General features: G+C 39.2%; 1 protein-coding gene across 6 annotated transcripts in view; it reads left to right on the plus strand.

Annotated features, from left to right (window-relative positions):
• ALDH1A2 (aldehyde dehydrogenase 1 family member A2) overlaps nt 1-22,695 on the plus strand; it is a 101,641-nt gene extending 78,946 nt beyond the window's left edge. For all 6 annotated transcript variants that reach the window (XM_053987849.1, XM_053987851.1, XM_053987853.1 and 3 more), the window contains 8 exons: nt 1,547-1,675; nt 1,806-1,919; nt 10,857-10,959; nt 13,419-13,603; nt 14,341-14,505; nt 14,941-15,098; nt 15,882-15,956; nt 20,494-22,695. In XM_053987849.1, coding sequence (XP_053843824.1) covers nt 1,547-1,675; nt 1,806-1,919; nt 10,857-10,959; nt 13,419-13,603; nt 14,341-14,505; nt 14,941-15,098; nt 15,882-15,956; nt 20,494-20,566 — 1,002 coding nt within the window. In that variant the 3' untranslated portion in view covers nt 20,567-22,695. The remainder of the gene's footprint in view (nt 1-1,546; nt 1,676-1,805; nt 1,920-10,856; nt 10,960-13,418; nt 13,604-14,340; nt 14,506-14,940; nt 15,099-15,881; nt 15,957-20,493) is intronic.
• Nucleotides 22,696-23,267: the final 572 nt, after the last annotated feature.

Consider the following 23,267-nt stretch of genomic DNA (forward strand, 5'->3'; position numbering starts at 1 on the left):
CTTGTTTCACTGAGCTTAACTGACAGACCTGCTGAAGAAACTTGGCCATAGGCTGAGGATCATGCCAAAAGCAGGATTTATTTAGGTTAGATGTGTAAACTTTTGTTCAGGGTACCCAGCCATCTACCATACATGTTCGTTCTTCCCTCAGTTTTGTTCTCCAAAGCCTGAAGATGGCTGTCATATCCATCTATTCTAACACCACTGCTGATCTGTTCTGTATTTCCTCCACGCTACCAGTCCCAGAGGACAGCCCAGGCTGCTGCATGTGCTTGGCCATTGCCTGAGCAAATACATTATTCAAAAATAAAATTAAACAGCAAGTCTAACACTGAACTCCTCATCCTCTTTCACATCCCAGCTTCCATCAAAATGTGCTCTTTGGCAGTGCTGTAGCATAAACAGGGCTATATAGTGCCCTATAAAACTGCTGTGAGCTCTCCTTGCAATGCCATTAGAAGTGCAGGCTGTTAGCACACTGCTGGCCCGACAGCTCCCCTCCCAGGTTTATGTACTTGAGATGGAATTAAAACATCACTTTGTCTCCGGAGTTTATAAACAACAGAGGGAGTAAAAAATTGGGTGTTCTGTGAAGGAAAGACAGTTGTGTATTTTTTCAAGCTAGCCAGGGGCTAGAGAGATGTCTGAGAGTGGCAGCTGATATGCATCAGGCAGCAACACGTTCTGGCCAGTGGCTGACTCTGTGACTGATACTTTCTATTCTCCTTCTAAAAGAGACTGTTGTATGCATTTGTAAGAGTGATTGTGAAAACACAGTTATTTTATTACTCTGACATTTTCACTAAAATCAGCAGGACTATCCACTTAACCTGCCAGGATCAGGCCTTGGTGCAAAAGGCTTGTTACTTTTATCTTTATCCAAGGCATGTTTGTGCATTGAACTAATATAATCCACTACATCGTCTGCTGCAGTTCAATGAATGACAATACAAAATTTTATAGCAGCAAAGAGTTTCTCAACTTGTTTTTTACTGTCCTTTTAACATCTTCCATATAGATTTCTCAGTAAGAAGTCTTCAAGAAAATGAAATGCTTTTGATTGAACATTGACATTTATGGACTTTTTATTGCAATGCCATCAATTAAGGATTATATAATTTTGAGTATAAATTTTATATCTTAAGATGGGATATGAAATTTACATCCAAAACTGCTTCAACATAAACAAACATTTCTTTTCAAATGTATCAGAAGCAAGAACTATTTTCATGGGGGAATTAAAAGTGCCAATAGCAAAACAGTAAATTAAGTAAAAAGTTGTGACTTAAAAAATTAACAGATAACTGAACTTTTTTAATGGAGATTGCAGGTGGGGGTTGTATTTCTTTGAACAGGAGAGAAAGAACTAAGAAGTCACTGTTGTTGCTTTCTTAATGGCAGTTATTTTAAAAAAATCCTTGCTTTGTGCTGGGAAAGATTTATGTTGAGGATCAGCCTGAGAAATAAGTGAGGTATCAGCTTGACATCTTGAAAACAAAACACCACAGCAATATTTTTCCATCTATCAACTTTTTTTTTCCTACAGTGGAACTTCCCCCTGCTGATGTTTGCATGGAAGATTGCTCCAGCTCTGTGCTGTGGCAATACAGTAGTTATTAAACCAGCAGAACAAACACCACTCAGTGCTCTCTATATGGGTGCCCTCATCAAGGAGGTAAGAATAATTGAGGGGAGTGATGTCTGTCTCTCCTTCTGGGGAGGGAACCACCAGCACATGCCTGCTTTAACATGCTCTAACAGTTCTCATAAGTCATGCTTACCTTCATTCATTCCTATTTTGACAGGCTGGCTTTCCACCAGGAGTTGTCAATATTTTGCCAGGATTTGGTCCAATTGTTGGTGCAGCCATAGCCTCTCATGTTGGCATTGATAAAATTGCTTTCACTGGATCCACTGAGGTAAGAGGATTCATACATTACTGTAAAACATGAATAAATACTTCAGTCCTTGTGCTATATTTCTTACTGCCACTGGGTAAAAGAGCTACATCTAAATTACAGTGGTCTGTGCTTCCCAGCTAAACTTATGTACCACAGGACTTCCCAAGCACAAGCAGCTCCTTTCCTCCAACCCCTGCTGTGCTCAGCACCTCAGCACAGGAGATATGCCTGGAAAAATATTGCTGGGATTTCCTGTGGGCTTATGAGGATGTGAATCACATGCAAGTAGGCAGAACATCCCTTGTATATCATAGCACACATAAATGCTGCTTTAACATCCATAATTTGTGTATGCTGCTGTACTTGGGGAAGAGGGAGGAAGGGAGCAAAATTTGCAAATATACTTCAACTTTGATGCTGCATACAAGTATATTAAGGTTGAGGAGGAGGCCTAAAAAGGAAGGAATGCAGGGAGAAAAGGAGATTACCCAAGGTTTTGGTTCCCAAAATGATGGAAAGAAGCTGGCCAGAGGATGAAGGGAGACAGTTGTGTCCTGGATGCCAAAATGCCTTGCTAGGAGTCTATGCTGCAGATAGATGTTAGAGAGGAGGCTCACTCTGAAGATGAAGGCTGCAATCTACGGCAAGACTAATCCCCAAAACTCTCATCACATCTTGCTCTCAAATATGTGCCAAGCTGGCTGTTATCAGGGTTGGGGTGGGGATGACAGAGGTACTCCAGACTGAAGTCACAGAAGAAGGGGCCTTATCTCATCGTCTGAAGGCAGACAGAAAGGAATCTCTGTGGGAGTTTCAGGGCTGGTTATATTTAGAGAGTGCTAAACCCAGCCCTTTTCAATTCAGAATCTGACAAACTATTGTATGGAGGGAGCTAAACCCCAGGGATCCAGTCTCCCTTTGATATGTTTGACTCCCACTCGTGGCAGTGGAAGGCTTTATGCATCCCAGGGATACTGCTCTTCACAGTGAGGCAATTTGTTTTTGATTTGTGTTGATAAATTCACTGACCATGCAGCCCTGCTAGATATGTGTGGGTATCTCCCTGGTGGGCCCAAGGATTGCAGAGACCAGCTCAATTATTTCAAATAAATTATTCTGGTGGAATTATTCCGTAATTGAGTTTGCAAGTCACACACAAACCTAAATTACCAGGAAAATGTAGCTGCAGTCGTATGCCTAATTTGCATACATAGGTATTTTGTAATTACTATATGCCTGTACATGATTTTTTAATGACAACTTCAGATTCTAATATACACAGGTTACATTCTAAGCCAATGGCTACATCAGATTTCAGATTATTCTATGGAATTACTGCAGTCATTACATCTCCTGTATCCAATTAAGATTAGCATCCTGGAATACTGAAAATTTTAATATGAGCTGATTACCCCCCATAAATTAAGTTGAAACAATTGTTTTCATAAAGATATGTGGTCTCTGTTTAAGATAAATATTCTATTATACAGGATGTTGCACTGTTTGGAAGAGGAAAAATACAGATGGGTTAGGTTTCAAAGTTGTCTCTTGTAGCCAAAATAAATTTTTATTGTAGTTCCAGACAGCTTTAGTTTTAATAGGCATTTAAACTCAAAAGCTGTGGGTTTTATACTAACTCAGTGTCTACCTTTAAAAGCCTTACTAATAGGAAGTGAAAAGCATTACAGAGATGAAAAAGCAATTCTTTAAGAACCTAAAGCAAGAACAGATGGATCGTTTTAATGCAGAGTTAGTGTAAACTATTCCATATTGTTTCTGATTTCCTGTAACACTGAATTTTTGTAACAGCAAGTCAACATTGTAACATTTTAAACACCATGTTCTGATATGAGCTGGACTAGAGTCTCTGACTCCTCCAAAGCAGATTTCAAGTTCTAGTGAAATAATAATGGAAATATTTTGTCTCTCTGGTTCTTGTCTGAAGCATGTCAACTGTACACTCCAGTGATGGGGATTTCCAATAGCCAATAGGCATATAAACTCCACCTAGTAACTCCATTGCATCCATGTGCTAGTTAAGGCACTTCATGATGGGCAAGTTAATGATAAAATCTATCAGTACAAATGCAAAGATCTTCAAATTGAGATACTAAAGCACAGGTTTTTCTCAAGTTTTCACTATGAGGTTCTTTTATATAAGTTCTTTACCTTTGAAGTATACATATGGCTAATGAAAACTCTCCCTTTGCCTGTAAAAATCACAAAAATGGGCTATTATGATTTTCTTTCTGCGGTGCTCTTGAAAGGCAGAAAACAGGCTGCTCCTTCAAAAAAAAAAAAAAAAAAAAAAAGAAAAAAAAAAGAAAAAAAAAGAATGCTAATATATTCCAATTTTTGTAGAACTCAATCCATAGACATATGAGCCAAAAGGCCAAGTTCACAACCTTACCTCAATAAAGCCCTCCAGCCTCACACCTTATCTTGCAACAGGACCAGTACCAGATGCTCACAGAAAAAAGAGAGTGATCCATGTGTAGAGTGATCCTTTCCTTGCTGCAGCCTTACAGCTTCTGACAATCAAGGACTAACACACTTCCTGAGCCCAGAGGTGCATGTGGACACTTGTATTCCATGTGCCAATGGCCTTGTCACCCGTGCATTAGTCCAGTACCTCTTGACACTCCTGATGACTGGAAGGCCTCAAGTCCGTGCCCATGCAATGACAACACAGAAATAACTTTCAACTTCTGCTTCTGATTTCTAGTTTAGAGCTATCCAGTGTGCACTCTCTTCTCTGGGTTTTAGATTCTCAGGTGCTCTGATTTTTTTTTAAATACTGCTATGTACTCCCCCCACCCCCAAATAATGCAGGAAAAAGCAAAAAGAGCTCTTTTTCTCTGGTGCCATTACTGTTTGATTTCACTTCTCTCCATCTTTCCTGCTGCCCCTCCTTTTATGGGTTAGCTTGCACACATTCAAAGAACAGTCTGCCAACTCTTTCATCCCTCAGCCTATCTGCTTCTTATGAAACACTCTCCCATGGATCATCTTCCTCTCCCAGTCCCCTAGTACATGGATCTCAAAGCTCTTCCCTCCACAGCTCACTTGGAAGGGGAAGTGTTCTGCAAACACCTGGCAGGCTATGGATTTCACTCTGACAACTGTCACACTGAAAGAAATAAAATCACACTGAGTATGAAAGCCCACCTAAAATACTGTGCCTCCCTAGATTCCAGTAGCTTTCTTGGCTTCTCTGCTTGCTTCGGTTTACTTTTCAGCAGCCTGTTTGGTACAGTCATTTTAACCAAAATGTTTATTTTTACTGTGCTGGTTTTAGTGAACCAGGGCTAATCCATGATCCTCCTTAATTACAGCAATCTCCTCTCAGGCTTCACTGACACATTTTTCCTCATCTTCCACAATCAGAAGAAATTTAAACTGCCATAACTAACCTTTCTTCCAGCCAATATGACCATGTTAACAGTTGCTTCTATCCTTTTCCTACCTTTCCTTGAAAGTCCATAATCAATGTACATGTCTCATTACATCTTACTGAATTTCTCCTTGTTCCTTCTGGTCCTGAGCTGCAGGGTGAAACTCCCACTCACTGGGAGCATGGAAGAGGTACTGTAAAGCTCAGCTGTGTCCCACTATCCTCACTGTTTACTGGACATGCCTTTCCTTTTGGCCCTCTCTGCCTCAGCTTCTTCACAGTTCCACATATTCTTGTCTGAATTCCTTTAAAAACATATTAGCAACAATTTAATTAAAACTAGCAATTTACAATTTCTGAGTTTAAGAACAGGTCCAAACTCAGGATGTCTGGCATTCCCATGTGTCTGTTATTAGGCTGCAGTGCTCAGAAGTACAGATGCTCTACAAGTCTCTTGCCCAGTAAAGTAACAGTGGGCTTTATGTATTTCCAAGACAAATGCTGATGAGGGGACAATTTTTACACATACCAGAAATGCAAAGAGTTTCTTCATATTTTCTTATTGTCTGAAAGAACTTTTGCTATGCAAAAAAGGTGAAAGGCCTTCAAATATCAGAGAAAAGCAGCCATCAGAAGCCAGTTTAATCTTAATTTGCCTTTATTTCCATTCAAATCTGTGAGCTCAGTTAAGGCTTTGCAAATACAGCCATTTTCCTGCTGTGAGCTGTCTGCCCAAGTCACTACCTGTGTGCTCCTTCTGAACTGGAAGTGGAGTCGGGATGGTGTACCCAGAAGTTCCTGGACACAGTAAATAGTTGAGGGCAGTATGCTCTGGGTTTAAAATTAGAGATGATTATGGAGAGTAAGACATTATACATATTTTAGAATGCAGATTTAAAGCCCTGCCTGGGATAAAAATTGTATTTTGATTGTTGCAAAAGTTTAATGAGTTCTAATAACTTCTGTTTAAAACCAAATGTGTAACCTCCAAATCAGACTGGCTTACAACTCCCTCCAGTTGTTAAATGCTCTCAAGATGAGAATTATAGATAGCATACAAAACATTTGAAGTTCTGGCCAACAAGAAATGTATCCTAAGTGGCTGGTTTCTACTTTGTTCAAACTACAACCCATTAAAATGCAGACAGATTTAAGATAGGATTCAGGTCTGTGTTCAGGCAGCTCTGTAGAGTAACCCAAATAAATATCCAACAAATTGGTTTGGATGCCTGTGTAAACAAAAGGTCTATAAACAACTGCAATAAACCCCAGCAAAAGAGTCTGCATTTTGCTTGCAGAATGTTTTCTTTATGCACTTAGATTAACAAACCATGATCTCATCATTAGTCAACAAGATACTAGAGAGACCATCAAAGCAAACTACAGGAGAGTTGAGATTGATTCATGCCAAACAAATGTTTGTAGCTAACAGCTGTATTACCACTGATTCTAATTTACTCAGCAGGATTCTCCTTTCATTTCCAAAGTGAGATGAATGTCCCAATGCATGATGTAGACAGAATGTCTTCCTACTGCACAGGCGATGGGTTGTGTGAGCTCTTCTGGATCACACAATCTCTTGCTGGTTTTAGGCTTCATGAAGAATTGAAACCTGGCATTTTCTACTTTAGCAATAAGAATCCTAAAGGTGATTTGACCTGTCCTGAGAAGTCTGTGAGCTTATGGTGATACACACATGCCCTGTGTAAGGATTTAGGGAGGCTACATTAGCATTCATTCCTACTCCTGTGGAATCTTTTGGATCCTATCTTGCACAGCTTGTACCTCCTGAATGAGAAGTTGTTTCCCTTCTCCTTCCTTTGTGTTTTTGGTAGCATTTAGGAAACTGTTCCTGGGCAACTGTTGTGTCTCTTTGCCTACGAAAGATGCATGTCAAAAGGAATCACCTTCTTAAATCCAATACAAACAGGATGGTGTATCAGTCCTATTAACATTAGCAGGAGTTTAGCCACAGACTTCCATGGAGCCAGGATTTAACCTATGGAACAAATGAGCCATTATAGCTTAGGATTCTCTCCAGGAATTTGTGTTTAGGATTGCCTTTGCACTTGTGCTGTACTATTCAGTAGGCTCTTCTCAGGGCTGCTCCCCACATAGGACATTGCACAGTCAAATAAAGCTGCTCTTCTTTGTGCCAGTATTCCAAAGTCACTTGTCATTGCAGGAGACACACCCTGAACATGCCAGGAGGTTCTTAAATGCTTGTCAGAAAGATTTTGCATATAATCTGGAATTCATAAAAAATAAGGCAGACTGAGTGAGCAGCAGCATGGGTTTGAGGGCTTTGCCAAAACAACGACATCCAGTGTCTCAATAGCTGGAGAGAGAAAACTGTACTTCCAGAAAACATTGAAAATTTCTGTCTGGCCACATCATTTCCACAAAACTTAATCTCTTGTAACTTGAACCACTTACTGTCCTACAGATATTCTTTCAATATCCCAAGAAAGGTATAGAGGATATTATTTAAAACACCTAACTAACCGATGATGTATATCTCCTCTGTCATATTTTGCACTGTTCATGGAATATTTTAATCCATACATCTCCCTGTGCAGTTCTTCCCTTCACTGTCTTGTCTGTGGCAGTGTCAGGAAAATAACCTGCTGTTCAGCTAGACTGCAGCTCCCCTATATTCAGGTGTTCCCTGATGATTTACTGTTTATCTGTGAGCAAAGGAGGGTTCAGAGCAGAGGAAAACCCAGACATTCTGAATGACAGAGCTGAAGAGGAAGTAGCACAAACCTTGGAGTTTTGCTTTTGTCTCATGAGACTTTGAGTGCTCTAACAGTAACAGGCAAACACACCTATACCCTTTAGAAATGCAGATTTCTGTCTGAAAACAGAAAATTAAGAGAACATAAAAGGCAACAAACATTTTTAAATTTCTACACAAAGTATTTAAAATATGACTGCTTAAGCCTCCTCTTGAAAGAGACATTAAACTTCCATATAGAGAAGGCATAAATAAACAACAATCAAATGTTTTAGATCATGGTACATTCTCACTGCCCAGCGCCACACCATTGACAGACCAGAAACAGACCCTTCCAGGACTATCCTTCAAATAGCTTTGTTGCACAGGAGCGCCTCAAACTACTTTTTTAATCTTTGTTTTTGTTGATCTGCATAACAAATTGTTTTCTTTGAGATGGACCAAATTACATCTGCCTCACCCTCCATGCAGCTTACAAGGTTATGGTACTTCACAAGCTATCCGGGGATACTCCTGATATCAATCTTGAAGCCTATTCAAAACAAGGTTGGGGAGTCAAGGCTTTCTCTGCCAACATTCCTGCTGAATAATCACACAGCTCCATTATCTGTGGGGGAGTCCTCTCTTCCAGCGTTCCCTCTCCGGGCTGTGCTGCCTATTGGGAGCTCAGGGATCGAGCTGAGAGACACCGCGGGAAGCGTGTCCTGAAAGCCCAGGCAGATTGCAACACTATCACTTATCCCTTTCATGCTGTCTTTCTCCATAAAGAGAGGCTCAGTCACAAAAGGCCGCCTTTGTCACTAAATAACCACGGTGCTGGTGCCTTCCCTGAGACTTTTCTCAACTTGTAAGCGCACAGGGCACAACGGGAGCACAGTGAACAAAAATGCTGAGCAGCATGAACCCCACCATCCTGATGTCTACACTGATCTCTAACAGGAAAGACACAGTGAAGCCTTCTATTAAGTTTTTACTGGGAAACTTGACAACTTCCCTGTATTAAAAATACCTCAGACTACACTTTTCCAAATTAACACCAGTGTCTCAAAGCCCTTTGGACTTGAATATGGACTATACTTGGACATACATACTTATTTGCATGGAATCCTTTCAAAATCTTTACTTACATATACAGAAGTGTTTTGACATTAAAGCAGAATGGAAAGCAGAGAGACACATTGCTTTGGCTTTCTTGGTCTGTCCTGCTCTTTGTGATTTTTTGAGGGGAAATACCTGGTTGCTGTTCTTTGAGAGAGGGAGGTTCAAGGCAGTGAGGGTGTGAATGGCATTGGCTGGCACGGGCTATAAACACAGAACTCTGGTTTCCAGTGTACATTTTCAGCACAGTTTGAGAGGATGGAATTTCCAGATGACGTGCTCAATATATGTGGTGGGGGTGGAAGGCAAAAAGGATCCTTTTTTTCAGGTTCACTTCTGGCTGTCAGTCAAACATAGCAATAAAATCAGCTCCAATTAAGGGGATATGCAAGGAATTTCATGATAATGTCAACACTCCATTCCATCAATACAGGGGTAAAGAAAAAAAGCTTTTCCTTTTTTTTTTTTTTTTTTAAGAAAAAACCTCAGTCACACTCAACTGTGGTATCACCAGATAAACAGTTAATCACAAAGGTACATGAAGTGGTTCACAATTCCTTCATTATCCTGTGGGGTTTTTCCTTTTTTTTTTCTTTTCTTTTTTTTTTTTTTTTTTTTTTTCCTTTGGGGGCCCTGGTTTCTGTTTCATTTGCTTTCTGATTACTCCAGTGCTGACATAACTTTCTCTAGCAGACTGCCTTCAATTTTCTAAGAGGTTCAGCTTCTCATCCATTAACCCCTTGTTGCAGGGAATTTCACTCACATAACCTTAGAAATAGAAAACAGAGCAACCAGAGTACTACATGGAGAAAAAAGCCCAGCTCTGGACTCACTCCCATTTCACTTCACCTCTAACTTTCTGTGTGACATAAAAACACGTCCCAGTTAAAATAAAGCACTTACCAAGGTTCTTAGGCTTCTCAGTATTCAATAGGTACTTTTAGTCCTGTGTAGGAGCCTAAATCTACCAGTGATTACTTCCTTAGCTGCAAAATGGTCACAGTTACAATACAACAGTACAAAAGCTGATCTATTTTGGATTTGTTGATCCAGGGAGAGGAGAGTTTCCAGAGAGCACAGCTGCCCCTCCAACTGTACTGATGTGGAAGCACGTCAAATCTGTCAGATTGCTACTCCATTTAATCTATGCTCATGTTCATTGGTGAGATCTGCAATTTGTGGCTGCTCCAGCTGACCCCAGAATCTACAAAGACATTTTGGAGGTGATTTTGACCTCCTCAACCCATATTAAGATTATCTGTGGTGCAGCTGTGGGTCAGGTCTGGGATGGTGCTTTTGTAACTTCTTGCCTACTTGGTATTCTGCTCTGTGCTGTTAATCCTGCAGAGGAGGAAGATGATTGCATCAAAATTTGATGTATTAAGCCTTGTGAACATGTCAGTGGTTTGGATGGAAGCAATTGTACTCACATCCATTTCAAATTTCTAATTCAGCTCTCCTAAAATATCCTAAAAGAAACCATTTTAACATAACTGTACAGGGGTAGATGGTACACAAACTTAGTGCTGTGCCTTATCCCCTCTCAATTTCTAGGAAAAAAAAAAAAAAAAAAAAAAGGAAAGCTATCCACTACTGATGAGAATATGTTTGGAACAAAGGACCTGTTGGATTATTTAAAGCTCTGCTCTACTGATAGCCAACCCTGGCTGTTAAAATTAACTGTATGACTACACTCCCTGTAAAATGTGTCTCCATTTCCTTTCAGGTTGGGAAGCTGATCCAAGAAGCAGCTGGAAGGAGTAATTTGAAGAGAGTTACATTGGAGCTGGGTGGGAAAAGCCCAAACATTATTTTCGCAGATGCTGATTGTAAGTCAGCACTTCCATATTTTTGGTAAAACATGATTGCATGATGTTTTTTCAGTTTGTTTTTTTTTTTTTAACTATTTTTAGGGCACATCTTTCATGTAAAGTGAAGTGAAGCAATACAGCTGTATCTAATGGCAATTTTCAGTGTTATAGAAGCAATCTAAGATGTGCTATCTTTTATAAAATACAATTTTTGAACCCACAGATTCATAGTCAACAAGAGAGCAGAAAAAAGGTTATAACCAAGCATATAGACATGGTGTTTTTCACAGTTACTCCCACACGCATTTGCCATCCTATGCACTGCAGCGAGGTGATTTAGTGCTTTAAATCTGGAGAATCTGTGATTTTTTTTGTTCAAAGCAATTATAAAAAGGGACGACTTTTATGTACACTTGACTTGTTAATCTAGTCAGTGTAGTATCCTTTGTTAAGCAGCTGTAAAGGGAGATTATTCCATTTTTAAAATTTTCACAACTACAGAATTGTGTATTGAAATATCCTCACTGCCACTGTCTGCAGGGAGCTGAAAATTTTGGCAGATGTATGATGTTGTGCAGCTGAGATTTCTGGCACCTGAGAAGGTACAGGACAGCTGTTTAGGATAGGATATAAGCACAAACTGGAAGTTTCTGCTTAAATGATCAGCAACAAAATAGTTACAATGTTGATATCTAAATTAGGAGGTTTTGAAGCTAACGAATGAGATGGTTCACACCTTGCTCTGAGCTCTTGTTTCAGGCTGGGTGCAGGCACACTGTACTCAATGCCCTTTCTGAGAACTTTGCAACCCCAATAAAAAGACACATAAGGATTTGGTCTTCTCATTTAAAAGAGGGAAGTGAATAGAATGATTTTGAATAGCAGCAATTACAAGAGATGGTTACAATTCTGTATCCATTTTCAAAACGTATCAATATCTGAAAAACTAGGGAAAGCTTGACAACTTCGGGCAGCTTTTCTACAAAGAAGTGCTTTACCAAGCCAAGGATTGAAATTTCAGCCAGTCATCCTGGGTAAGCTAAAAAAACTCTTGTCAGCTGGAGCCAGACATAGATATTCCAGCCTTCTACCCCAGTTACTCATCTCCACCTCCCACCAGATACCACCACACCTCAAATGTCCCTCACCTGCTAACTCACACTTGAACACCTAAACATTTCTAGTAGAGTGACATATGCCAGGGGCACATCTGTGTTATGACCTTCCATGGGGGAAGGACAATTGCTCTCTGATCTTCCCACAATTATGACCTCCAGTACTTGGCCTAAGATTTAAACTTCATGGCTCTGATTATTTTAAAACAGCAACTGGCTTACTGTTCCAAAGGAGTTCTTTGTCCTGCTTGAGGAACACTGTGTGCCAAAAGTTAGCAAAAAGCATGATAAAGCTGTTGAAGGTTTAGTGCACCAAAAAAACAGAGAAGAATGGTTAGAGCCCCTCATGGTGAAAAACTGTTAACAATAGAGAAGAAACATTAGTTAATCACAGCTATCCACTAGTGCTTTCAATCTCCATGGAGCTGCCAGGGAAAATTTAAATGTGGTCCAGGGAACACCCCACATAATTTTTCTTAAGACGACACTGAGGGCATAATAAGACATTTCTGTTAGACAGAGTTGTCTAGAGTGTGCTGAAAGTAAAGCACTGTTGCTTTGTTTAGTCCATAAAAAATTATACTTTAAGCAATGTTCCAAAGTGCTACAACTGGTAACAGAGGTATTAAAGTGCTGTAGGGCATCACTGTTTAGGGATTAATTCATTATTCTTGTCTAGAGAGTTATTACATCCAAAGTAAGAATGTGGCCTTGAATGTCTAAATATGACCAGATCCTCTGTCCTGCTTGGACAGAATGTGTTAGTTGTACCTCCAAGGAAGTTAGAGGGTTGATTTTTCTATAACAGACCTATAATTTTAAGGCTTTACCAGTCATCTGCATGGGCCAAGAGGAAATTTTTATGTTGCAGAAAAAGAATCTGGCTTTTTTGGGAAGGACAGGTCTTGCCATTATCAAAGCCAAATTCTCCCATGTATTTGGTTTGCTGTAATTCTCACACAGGAAGTATTAATAACCCATTGCCAACCTGGGATCACAGACAAATTTTCTTTTCCTATAGTGACCCAGTCAGATGTATTTATGTGGGGCACATCCTGCTCCTGAGGTTCCCTTAATGTTTTTACTTGGTAAATGACATGTTGCTGGATATAAGACATTGGTGAAGTTGTTCTTGCATATCTTACTCCTATTGACTTCTAAGGCACCGTCTTAGCTTTTCCAGTGGGAATCATCCTCATTTCTGACCTGACACAACTACAGGATATCTTGATTTAGTTTTATTTAACCAAATGCTACTACTGAAGTTTCAGGAATGCGACACTGTGTAATACACACAGCACTGGTGCAAAGGCAGATTTGCCCACACTGTTCCAGTGCAACATGTGCTGTCTTGTTTTTCAGTGGACTACGCTGTGGAACAAGCTCACCAAGGAGTGTTCTTCAATCAAGGTCAATGCTGCACTGCAGGCTCACGGATTTACGTGGAAGAATCAATCTACGAAGAGTTTGTTAGAAGAAGTGTAGAACGTGCAAAGAGGAGAGTTGTGGGGAGTCCTTTTGACCCAACTACAGAGCAAGGTCCACAGGTAAAGAAGTAGGGCATTGGCTCTACAGCTCTGGAGGTGCCTGGAAGTATTTGATCTCCACTAAGTCAGAGATCAGTCAGTGAACACCCACTCAAGATCCAGGGTAGCTGACACGATACATGCTTTCAAGATTAAAATTCTAAAGGAGTAAATAAGCTGTGCAGCTGTGAGGTATTTCTTGTTAAATAAAAAAAATCTCCGTTTAAATATCAATGTTTGCCTCCCAGTTTTAAGAGCAAGATTTGGATCTTCAGCCCCCAAAATACAGCTGTAAACTGTGAGAAGCTCTTAAAAGTCTCTGTGAGCGCTTAACTGTCAAGAACTGTCTACAACCATAACTGTGCTTGGATATTCAGAAATTCTAAGCAGAAGATGGGCATAATCAGAAATAAGTCTTTATAAAAATGTTCCTGCCACTAATACATAGCTGGCCTTATAACATTTTTAGGAAGTTAATCTGGGACAAAACTTAATGATCTGCTTTTTTTGTGCTTATATACTAGATTGTTTAGCAAGAGACTGGGTTAAGCCACAAACATAAGGTGACACATCTTAAGAAGTCTGAGCCCGAAGTCACAGTCAGCACCTGCTTGTAGATCTTTGGCATCTGCAGCTCAAAGAGCAGTGAATGGAAGCAGGAACCAACTCACTGGAACATGACTTGTCTAAAAGCACCTATTTGGAATTGGTTGTCAAGTACATGGTCTGCACATCAAACAGCTTTTTCTCTCTTTCAGATTGATAAAAAACAATACAACAAGATCTTGGAGCTGATTCAAAGTGGCATTACTGAAGGAGCAAAACTTGAATGTGGGGGAAAGGGGCTGGGAAGAAAGGGATTCTTCATTGAACCTACGGTGTTTTCCAATGTAACAGATGACATGCGGATTGCCAAGGAGGAGGTATTCACATATGTGGGCAAGATCTTCTTAAAATGTCCTAAATATTACTTTTTTTTTCTTTTGTTTAATTCCTAAGACAAAACCTTCAGAGTGAAAATTATGATCATATTAAAAAAAATAAATCTTATCAGAACTCCTTATACACACAGCAAGTGACAACAGCTGGGTAAGGAAGCTCAATTTTTGTCACTGACTGTAAGGTCTCAGATATCAAAGAAGAGATATGGGTAGAATGGACAAGTTCCCCTGAGGCACCTGCTTTGGAAAATGCATGCATTTTTACAGACAGATATTATCACTATTTATCACTAAATTTTGCTGTGGGAAATTTTGAAGAGTATAATAGGAGAGGGAAGATAATTAAGAAAGCAGAATAAAACAAGAATAAAATGCCTCTGATGTGGGTAGTTTATTAATTATTAATCTTTGTTGCAGATTTTTGGGCCTGTTCAAGAAATACTGAGATTTAAAACCATGGATGAAGTTATAGAGAGAGCCAACAACTCTGATTTTGGGCTGGTAGCTGCTGTCTTTACAAATGACATAAACAAGGCCCTGACAGTCTCTTCAGCAATGCAGGCTGGGACAGTCTGGTAAGCAGAAGTTATCCCACTCCCGCTCCTGAAGATAAAAGAGTTTGACTCACTATCATAATTTCACTTCAGTTTTGCACTCTTTGTTAAGAATATTTATGCAGCCCATCCTCGTGGTGGATCACTGGGCAAGCCATGGAACAGCAGTGGGGAGGTTCTGTGGCTGCTCAGTGCTGGGGAATGCTGCTGGAGCTGGAAAGCACCTTGCTTCCCAGGAGCACGGCAGCCACTGCTGAGCGGCTTTACTGAAAACAACCACGATAAACGATCCTTTCTGGGGAGCACAGGAAACCTGGGAGGGTTTACTAAAGGCATAAAGGATTACCTACTTTCTACAGCATTAACTCAGGGGACACCTCCTCTCCAGTCTTTAGGAATGGGGAATCCCAATTCTAGAGTTCAGTAGCTTACAATTTAGTATGTCAAACCTGAGTAAAGATCTGCAAGAAACTAGGAAGAAAAAGGGCAAACTCAAATCTAACAGCTTTGTTATAAATTGGCACTGAGGTTTGGCAGCAGATTAACAGTTCATTACTGAAGAGGTGTCCAAGGGTATGGTGCTCTCCTCCTGCCTTCACAGGTCAAATCCAATTCTCCTTAGGAGTGAGAAGCAGCCTGTTGTTTTTGTAGCATAAATCCCTCATTTCTTTTCAACATGAAACAAGTTGATTATTAACTAAGAGGTATAGAGTGTCCTTAGCTCCACAAGTTTCAGCCTCTCTCTGAGTTATCCAAAGGTCTTTCTGGCAGTGCAGCTGGACTTAATGCCTCCTCCTGTTACAGGATAAATTGCTACAATGCCTTAAATGCCCAAAGTCCTTTTGGAGGATTCAAAATGTCTGGCAATGGGAGAGAGATGTAAGTATTCCACTGCTGTTTTCTAAATTGTTTTCAACTCTATAACTTAATAAACATTAGTGAATGCTTCCCTGCAAACTAAGACCCAGAAATATTCCAACCTGAGAATCAGGGTGTAATAGAAGGTGACCTTTAATCATTATTGCTGGTTCTAAATGCAGTTGATTTGCATTGTAAGACCACCTTTTTAATTTTTTTCTTTTTTTTTTTTCTTTTTTCTTTTTCTTTTTTTTTTTTTTTTTTTTTTTTTTACTAACACTGCAAACTAACTTAGTGGAATTCTCTTCTTATCCTGAAAGGAACTGAAAATTTCTGAGTATTTTTCTGGACTTGTAACCTGTGTTTTCTGGAAGATTTTTTTTAACCATATTAAGCATCACTTTTCTGAAAAACTCTCTCTTTGGTGCTGCTGAGTACTTGTTGACTGGTTTGCTGTATTTGTTTCGGAGTTGTTTTGCCATGTATTGTGCCTCTCTTGGTAGTTTTTCCTTTCCTTTCTTCAGTTTTCACTATATTTATTAATATAGGTGCATTTGAATTTTATAAAAAAGTTATCAGCTTGCAGATTTTTAAACAATGAAATCAGGCAAAGAGAAGGAAACAAATGTGTTTACATCTCTTTGAAGAAAACCACTTGCCATTATAAAGCTTTCTGTCATTCCATTTAGCACTAAGTGCCAAATATTTTGAAATGGAGCTCCACGCTTAAATATTGTCCCATGTACCTAATTTAAAGTCTTACCAGTTTCTCATTCTCATTACAATCACAAGGAAGTTTAGCAATTGCATCAGCCCCAGATTGGTTACATACCAAGGATTCAATTAATTTCTGTGCAGGAGGTATGTGTACCAGATATGTCTCACCTAAGTTTTCAAAATAGCTTACGGCTAATGGCAAACTCAGCAGTAAAACTAAAGTAAGGTCAAACTCTTTAAAACTTTAAATATGTTGAAGTATACAACTTGATCTATAAAATAAGCTTTATGTAGTCTGAAGTATTTTTCCTCGTTAGGGAGTACTTTGAATAACACATTCATACTATTCACATTCATGAGTTATGAGGTGATCTCACACTGGCATAAATATGTCAGGTCATCTAACTCTTATCATTGTGAAAATATTCTAAAACTACTAAGCTCGATGGAGCACATGAGTAACTTGACACCCAGGGGTGACCCCACTGACTCCAGGGAGGTTCAACTGCAAGCAAAATATTCACATATCAATGTTGCAGAGCTCTTAAAAGGGGGGAAACCCAGGCAGCATCCCAGCTCTCATGGAAAAATCTGTGGTAATTGCACACTTGATTCCCATTACAGCTTTGAAAGTATTAATCATAAACAATAAATGTTTGGAATGGCAATAATCTTCATCTCACAAAGATGGAGGAAAACCTACCTATGAGTAATTATTCTACTCCTTTCAGAACTTCTTTGATCAGATATCACCTAATTCACCTCCTCCACCCTGCATTAATACTTGCATACCTTTTATTAAAATGCCAGTTTCCTACATTCTTATTTTTAAGGCATACATTTTACAGCATAAATAATGTTGAGTTGGGCAATTACAGAAAAAGTGTCTATACATAAGTGTGTCACTGCTAAGGTAACACTGTGTTACAGCCAGATCATAAATGGGCCACTGTGCTAGCACTGCATCTGGGACTTGTTCTGGTCCTGCATTTAAATTCGCAGGTTATCATCACACATGGGCAAAAAAATCAACACAAAGTTGAGAACTGTTATGCTCATTTTACACTCCCACAAAAGGTAGCAGGGTATGTGCATCCTGGTAGAGTACACAAAATAATGCAATTTCTGATTGCATTAAGACTACTTACAATATTCTTGTATCCCTGAAGAGGTCTACAAGACATGGGTTTGGGGTTTTCTTCATTCATGTTTCTTTAAAGCTTCTTATCTGGGAGATGCAAAATTTAACTGGTGTAACTAAAAATTTGTGTGATTCACCCCAGATAGCCACATGTGGTTATTTTATATTAGAGCTCCCCAAAATTCTGGCCTCTGTCCAAATGTCTTCAAGGGAAGGAAGTGCCATTCTACTTCAGAACTCTCCTTTAATGTCATAGGAATTGTTATTGTATGGATAGTTCTGAGATACATCACTGCACACCTGCATTCTGAAAAACAAGTGCAAGCAGGAGAATGGCTTGGAGTTGTAATTCTCGTATCTTTTTTCCTCCTGGACTGAGGGAGGGAAGAGAATATGTAATACTTCTTCTTTAAAAGCATTTTGTTCCCCTTCCCTCACACCTACACAATCAGGGGACAGCAACATGCAGATTTGACCCATGGGCTCCTTCCTCTTCACAGACACAACCTTTGTTCTCACTCTGATACCAAACTGCAATCCCAGAAGAGCCAGAGTGGCCATGGAATAGGGTGGTTTTGCTCCCTGTATTAGGCTGTGGGGACAATCGAGCTCTTTAAGTGAACACACACTGACTCTTCTGCTCTGAGTGCCTGGCATAACCCATCTTCTTATTCAGCCAGTGTAACTTTTTAACTTTCAAAAAATATTTGCCTTAGAATTCATCACAATTGTCCTTCTCCAAACTATTGATGATAAAAAAAAAAACAAACAAACCAAAAACATGTAAAGTCCTGAAGCCATGAGCTGAAGAAACAGACAAAAACTGTCTCTAATTTTGTTTGGCAGACCAAGATGAGAGATCAAGTGGCATTTGGAATGTACATAAAGTCACTTGCTGCTGTCAGCTGGGTTATCTATTGGCTTGCAAAAATGTGTCCAATGGGTGTCTGGAGCTACACAGCAGCCCTGCTGAATCCAGAAACTTCCACACAGACACCACCATTAGTTATTGGGCTCCAGGCAGTTCCTGGTGACAGCTTCCACTGAGCCCTAAGGGAATGCTTCTGATAAACAGCTGAAGTTTTTGGTCATTCTTTGGAGACAAATCCACCACTGAAAGGTGGGGGTGGCATGGGTCAGCTCAATGGAAACCTTTTACATGTAAAAAAGTCTTCACTAATATTTGCTTGCAGGTACTTAGACTCTGGTAAATCTTAAAACTTCCTATTGAATCATCAGTCTACTGTATCCCCTAAATACTGACCACTATATCATGTATAAGGCTTCTCAAGCCAACAGGCACATCAGCTTTCAAAACTGCAGATGAAGTGACATGGGCTGGTAAATACTGATATTTCTGCTCAAATGAATTAACTTTCCAAGGAAGGTTACAGGAGTTTCACCCCAATGTTGTATTTTCTGTAAAATCAGCAGTGTAGAAGTAAATACAAAATGGGTTATGCAACACTGGGGGCCTGCAGAGCAATTTAATTACCTTAAATAGTGGCCACTCACTCCATTCTGAAACACTTACTAGAAGGAGATTCTGAGGAATTCCTCTGAAATATTCTTTATGGTTCAGTTGGCATTAAGTCCTGCACAGGAGAATCCAGAGGGAAGGCAGTGCCAAATAGTAAACATACTAACATCATATCCATATCAGCATGTTATACATTTTAATATAAGTAATAGAGCAATACTGTGTGTGTCTTAGGGGTAAGGATAAAAAAATCAACCAAGAAACAAATGTCTATAAGAACTCTTGCAAAAAAATCCTCATTGAGTTAATATGGAAAAGATATTCTACTTCCAGACCTGTTTTGAGGTGGGGACAGTGTTTGCTTTACAGACACAGCATATGGAAGACACAACTCCACTAATAACATAAAGAGACTTCTCCATTACTCAAAATAGGCACAGGAAAATAGAAATACCTGTACTTCAGAGAAGACAAGCGCAAGTCCCACGGCGCCAGGCAACATCCACTCTAAACCTCAGCAGAGGGGCCAAAGAGATGAGCCAGGCTGCAGCTGACAAAAGCAAAATGTTCACAGCATTCAGAAAACCCCACTTTTTAGGCATAATCTATCCAAAGCCCAATGTGTCCCCGTCAGAGCCATGTGTCAGATGACTGGGACCTAGTTGGTGCCTGGTCTCCAGCAGTATGGAGGTTCTTATGTCAGGTCCTGTGCCAGGACAAAAGGAGGAATTTGACAGGGAATTGTAGAAGGGAATCTGAGCAAGCTGAACCCTCTTCCATATTATGTGCAAATGGTGATTTCTACTGCTGGATGGGTTGCTAAGGAGAAAAGATCAGCGGGTTAGGAGTCAAGTTCATCTTATCCATGGTTGTAAGTTGTTAATTTTTCATTATGCTCAGTGTGGACCTTCTCTTACTTGAGTGCAATATAAACAGTAATTTCACTGGCCAGTGGGGTAGGTCTTAGTGCTTGGATATTTTCAAGGTCTAGGAAGGACAAAGGACATCAATTCACTTCTAAAAGCTCCATCAACAGACAGTGAATATTTCTGGGTTTACTGTTATGTATCTCCTTATCAAATTCTGAAGCCATCCATTGTTCTGACCTAAACTGAACTGCAATTTTGGGTTATATCTTAACTTCATCAAGAAATCACTTTGCAGATTTTTTCTCGATAAAGAACACCTGGTATAAGCTGATGCTGTAATTTGTTCTTTAGGGGTGAATGTGGATTGAGAGAATATTCTGAAGTTAAAACTGTGACAATAAAGATCCCTCAGAAGAACTCCTAAAATTACAGAGGACCGTGTTGTGCAGAAGAGCACGTGATGCCACCTTCTCTATTCCTTATGGAGACCAGCACTCAGGAATAAAAAGTGTTACACAATATATATTTAAGAAATTAAGTTGCAACATATATACTGGGCACATAACTGCATACGTAATGCAAACCAACTTTGCATGTTATCCTGAAACTCTCCTGAGAATCGTTACATCTTTATAAAACAAATCATAACGAGATAAAATTGCTACTGTGCATCATTTAATAATGGTTCCAGCTATAAAACTGTTAAATGCAAATGCATGCACACACACATTTATCTCTTCCTTAAATAAACAAAATAAGTCTTACTGCTTTCAGGTTGCCTTCTCAAACAGACCTGCCTTGTACTGACATTGTACTTTCAATCAGGGCTCTACAAGCCAGATTATACCCAAAACACTGGCAATGAACAACACAAACAAGTGTCATTGATATTCTTAAAAAATAAAAGACTCTGAATGGTAATGGCCTCAAACCTGGTATAGTGGCAACTTTCCAATTAGCACAGAAAGAGGTCAGACTGGGGAGGGAATCAATCTGCTGCATGGCCAATGAAAGCCAAATACTTATCAGTGAGATTTGGCTTTCATGGCTCACAGCAATTTGGATTTCAAAGCTTATTTTCATAATTACTTTATGTCTTGCTATAAGCAAAAAGTCCTCCTTCACTTACAGGAACTTGAAGGGATTTACCTGCCTGCCAAAAGAGCAAGGCCAGACAGGGTGGGTGGGTGTTAACGAGAACAGGAACAGATTCCAAGGCTTCACAGAATATTTTAGCTTTCACTGCTTGTCTAGTTTTGTTGTTGTTGTTACTGTTGTTGCTTTCACCTTTTTTCTTTTTTAAACAAATATATGCACACACAGGCTCCATTTATTTGTCTGCTATTAAACTGCCTGTGATTACACTGGGAGTCATTAAGTACTTGTTACAGCTTTTACTAAATGATGTCTTGCCATCCTCACCATGCTTGTGCACCTCAGGTGATGTTACTGGCTGCTACTGAGTTTTCAATTATTTGGGTTTTTTTTGATCCAGGACAAAAATATGAGCAAGTTCTTTCAGGATTGAGGTGTTTACAGCCTGTCACATTATTACCTGCTGCCTACAGAATCTCTCCAAATCTATCACTGACAAACTAAACACTATCTCTTTCTTTTTTCAGCTGCAGAGCTCATCAATTCCCCAGATTTTTAAAAGAAGTTTCATTTATGTTTTAACTTAGAATTAAGAAAATCTATTTTAGAAGTACAGTAAACCATCCACACAGTGTGGCTACATGATCTGGGGTGTAAGGACAGAATTACAGCCTCAGGTGTAAGTTTTCCTAGCTGCAGAGTCTATGCTATGAACTGTTCAAAACTCCAGCCCTAATCAGAAACTAACTTATGCATGTTCTTAACTTCCTTTAGTCTCTGAGGAATTCCTCTTAGATTTGAAGTTGTATGTGTCCTTCAACATACTGCTGGATCAGGACAAGAGTCTCCAGCACTTTGTAGTGTGGTGGCCCTGAGTATTTTGTAACTCATGTGGTTTTAAGCAATACATCTACATGTCATAATTCAGAACTGATAGTACATTCACAGACATGGAGATAAATCAAAGTATTCCTGAGTTGTTAAATTCAAATGCCATATACTTCTACTGTAGTGTATGTCATAGTGAAGAAAAAATACAGCAAGTAAGAGATTAGTTATCTTTTAAACTGCAATATAAAATGTCAAAAAGGAGATTTAACTTCTTTTCTCCTATTTACTTAAAAAAGAATCTTCCTGTGCTTACAGCATTTACACCATGTATTCTTTTGTATTCTTTTCATGTATTTTGTATGTCTGTGCTTTATTCCCAATACATTCAGGTAAATAATATAGAGTTGCCATTTTTTTCAACCCTGTCACTGCAGCTCCATTTGATGTACATGGATATGTGAAATCCTTTTTTAGATGTACCATCTGCATGGATCCAACAAAACATTTTTCCAGTCCCTGCAGCTTTTTGTTACAGTTTTTAATCATGTATATAGTTATATGTTATTAAAAAAAGTAAAAGGATATTTTCTATGAAGTTTTTTTCCATTAAAAAGGTTTAGAGAAAGACTTTAGACTGTGAGACTCCTTTATTGTTGACAGAGCTATAAAAATATTAAAAAAAATATTTTCTTAGCAAAAGATCTGCTCTCACAGTAGCTTTATTTTCATTTGCAGAAGTGAATGAAGTAAAAGGCCAATTACATTTTCTGGAATATTATTGCAGCTGTATGAAAACACTTGTGAATTGCAGATCTAGGTCATAGTCAAAGTTCATCCTCACCCTTATGGTCATAAAGTTTAGCTATTGGGGCAGGTCTGAAGTCATCAATAACAGTGGGGTACCCTTGCAAACTGCTGCATCACAGCTTGATTTTTGGATGATGTTTTAAAAAATCATGATGCTTTTTCTTTCTCTAGTAGATGTTTCACTGAGATTATTAAATTATCACTCAGAGCTTTTACAGAGAGATAGTCTACTTAACTTTGATGTCAAAATGCTAAAATGGGACAAGGACAGACTGAATTCACATGGTCAGGTACTATACAGCTTTCCCTCAAGCAATGCCTTTATTCCAGGTTACTTTCATTGCCAGGAACTGCATTCCTTTTTTGAATGGTGCCTATTTAGATAAAGTAAC

The sequence above is a fragment of the Vidua macroura genome, chromosome 12 (assembly GCF_024509145.1).
Source record: "Vidua macroura isolate BioBank_ID:100142 chromosome 12, ASM2450914v1, whole genome shotgun sequence".
In the NCBI taxonomy this organism is placed as follows: Eukaryota; Metazoa; Chordata; class Aves; order Passeriformes; family Viduidae; genus Vidua; species Vidua macroura.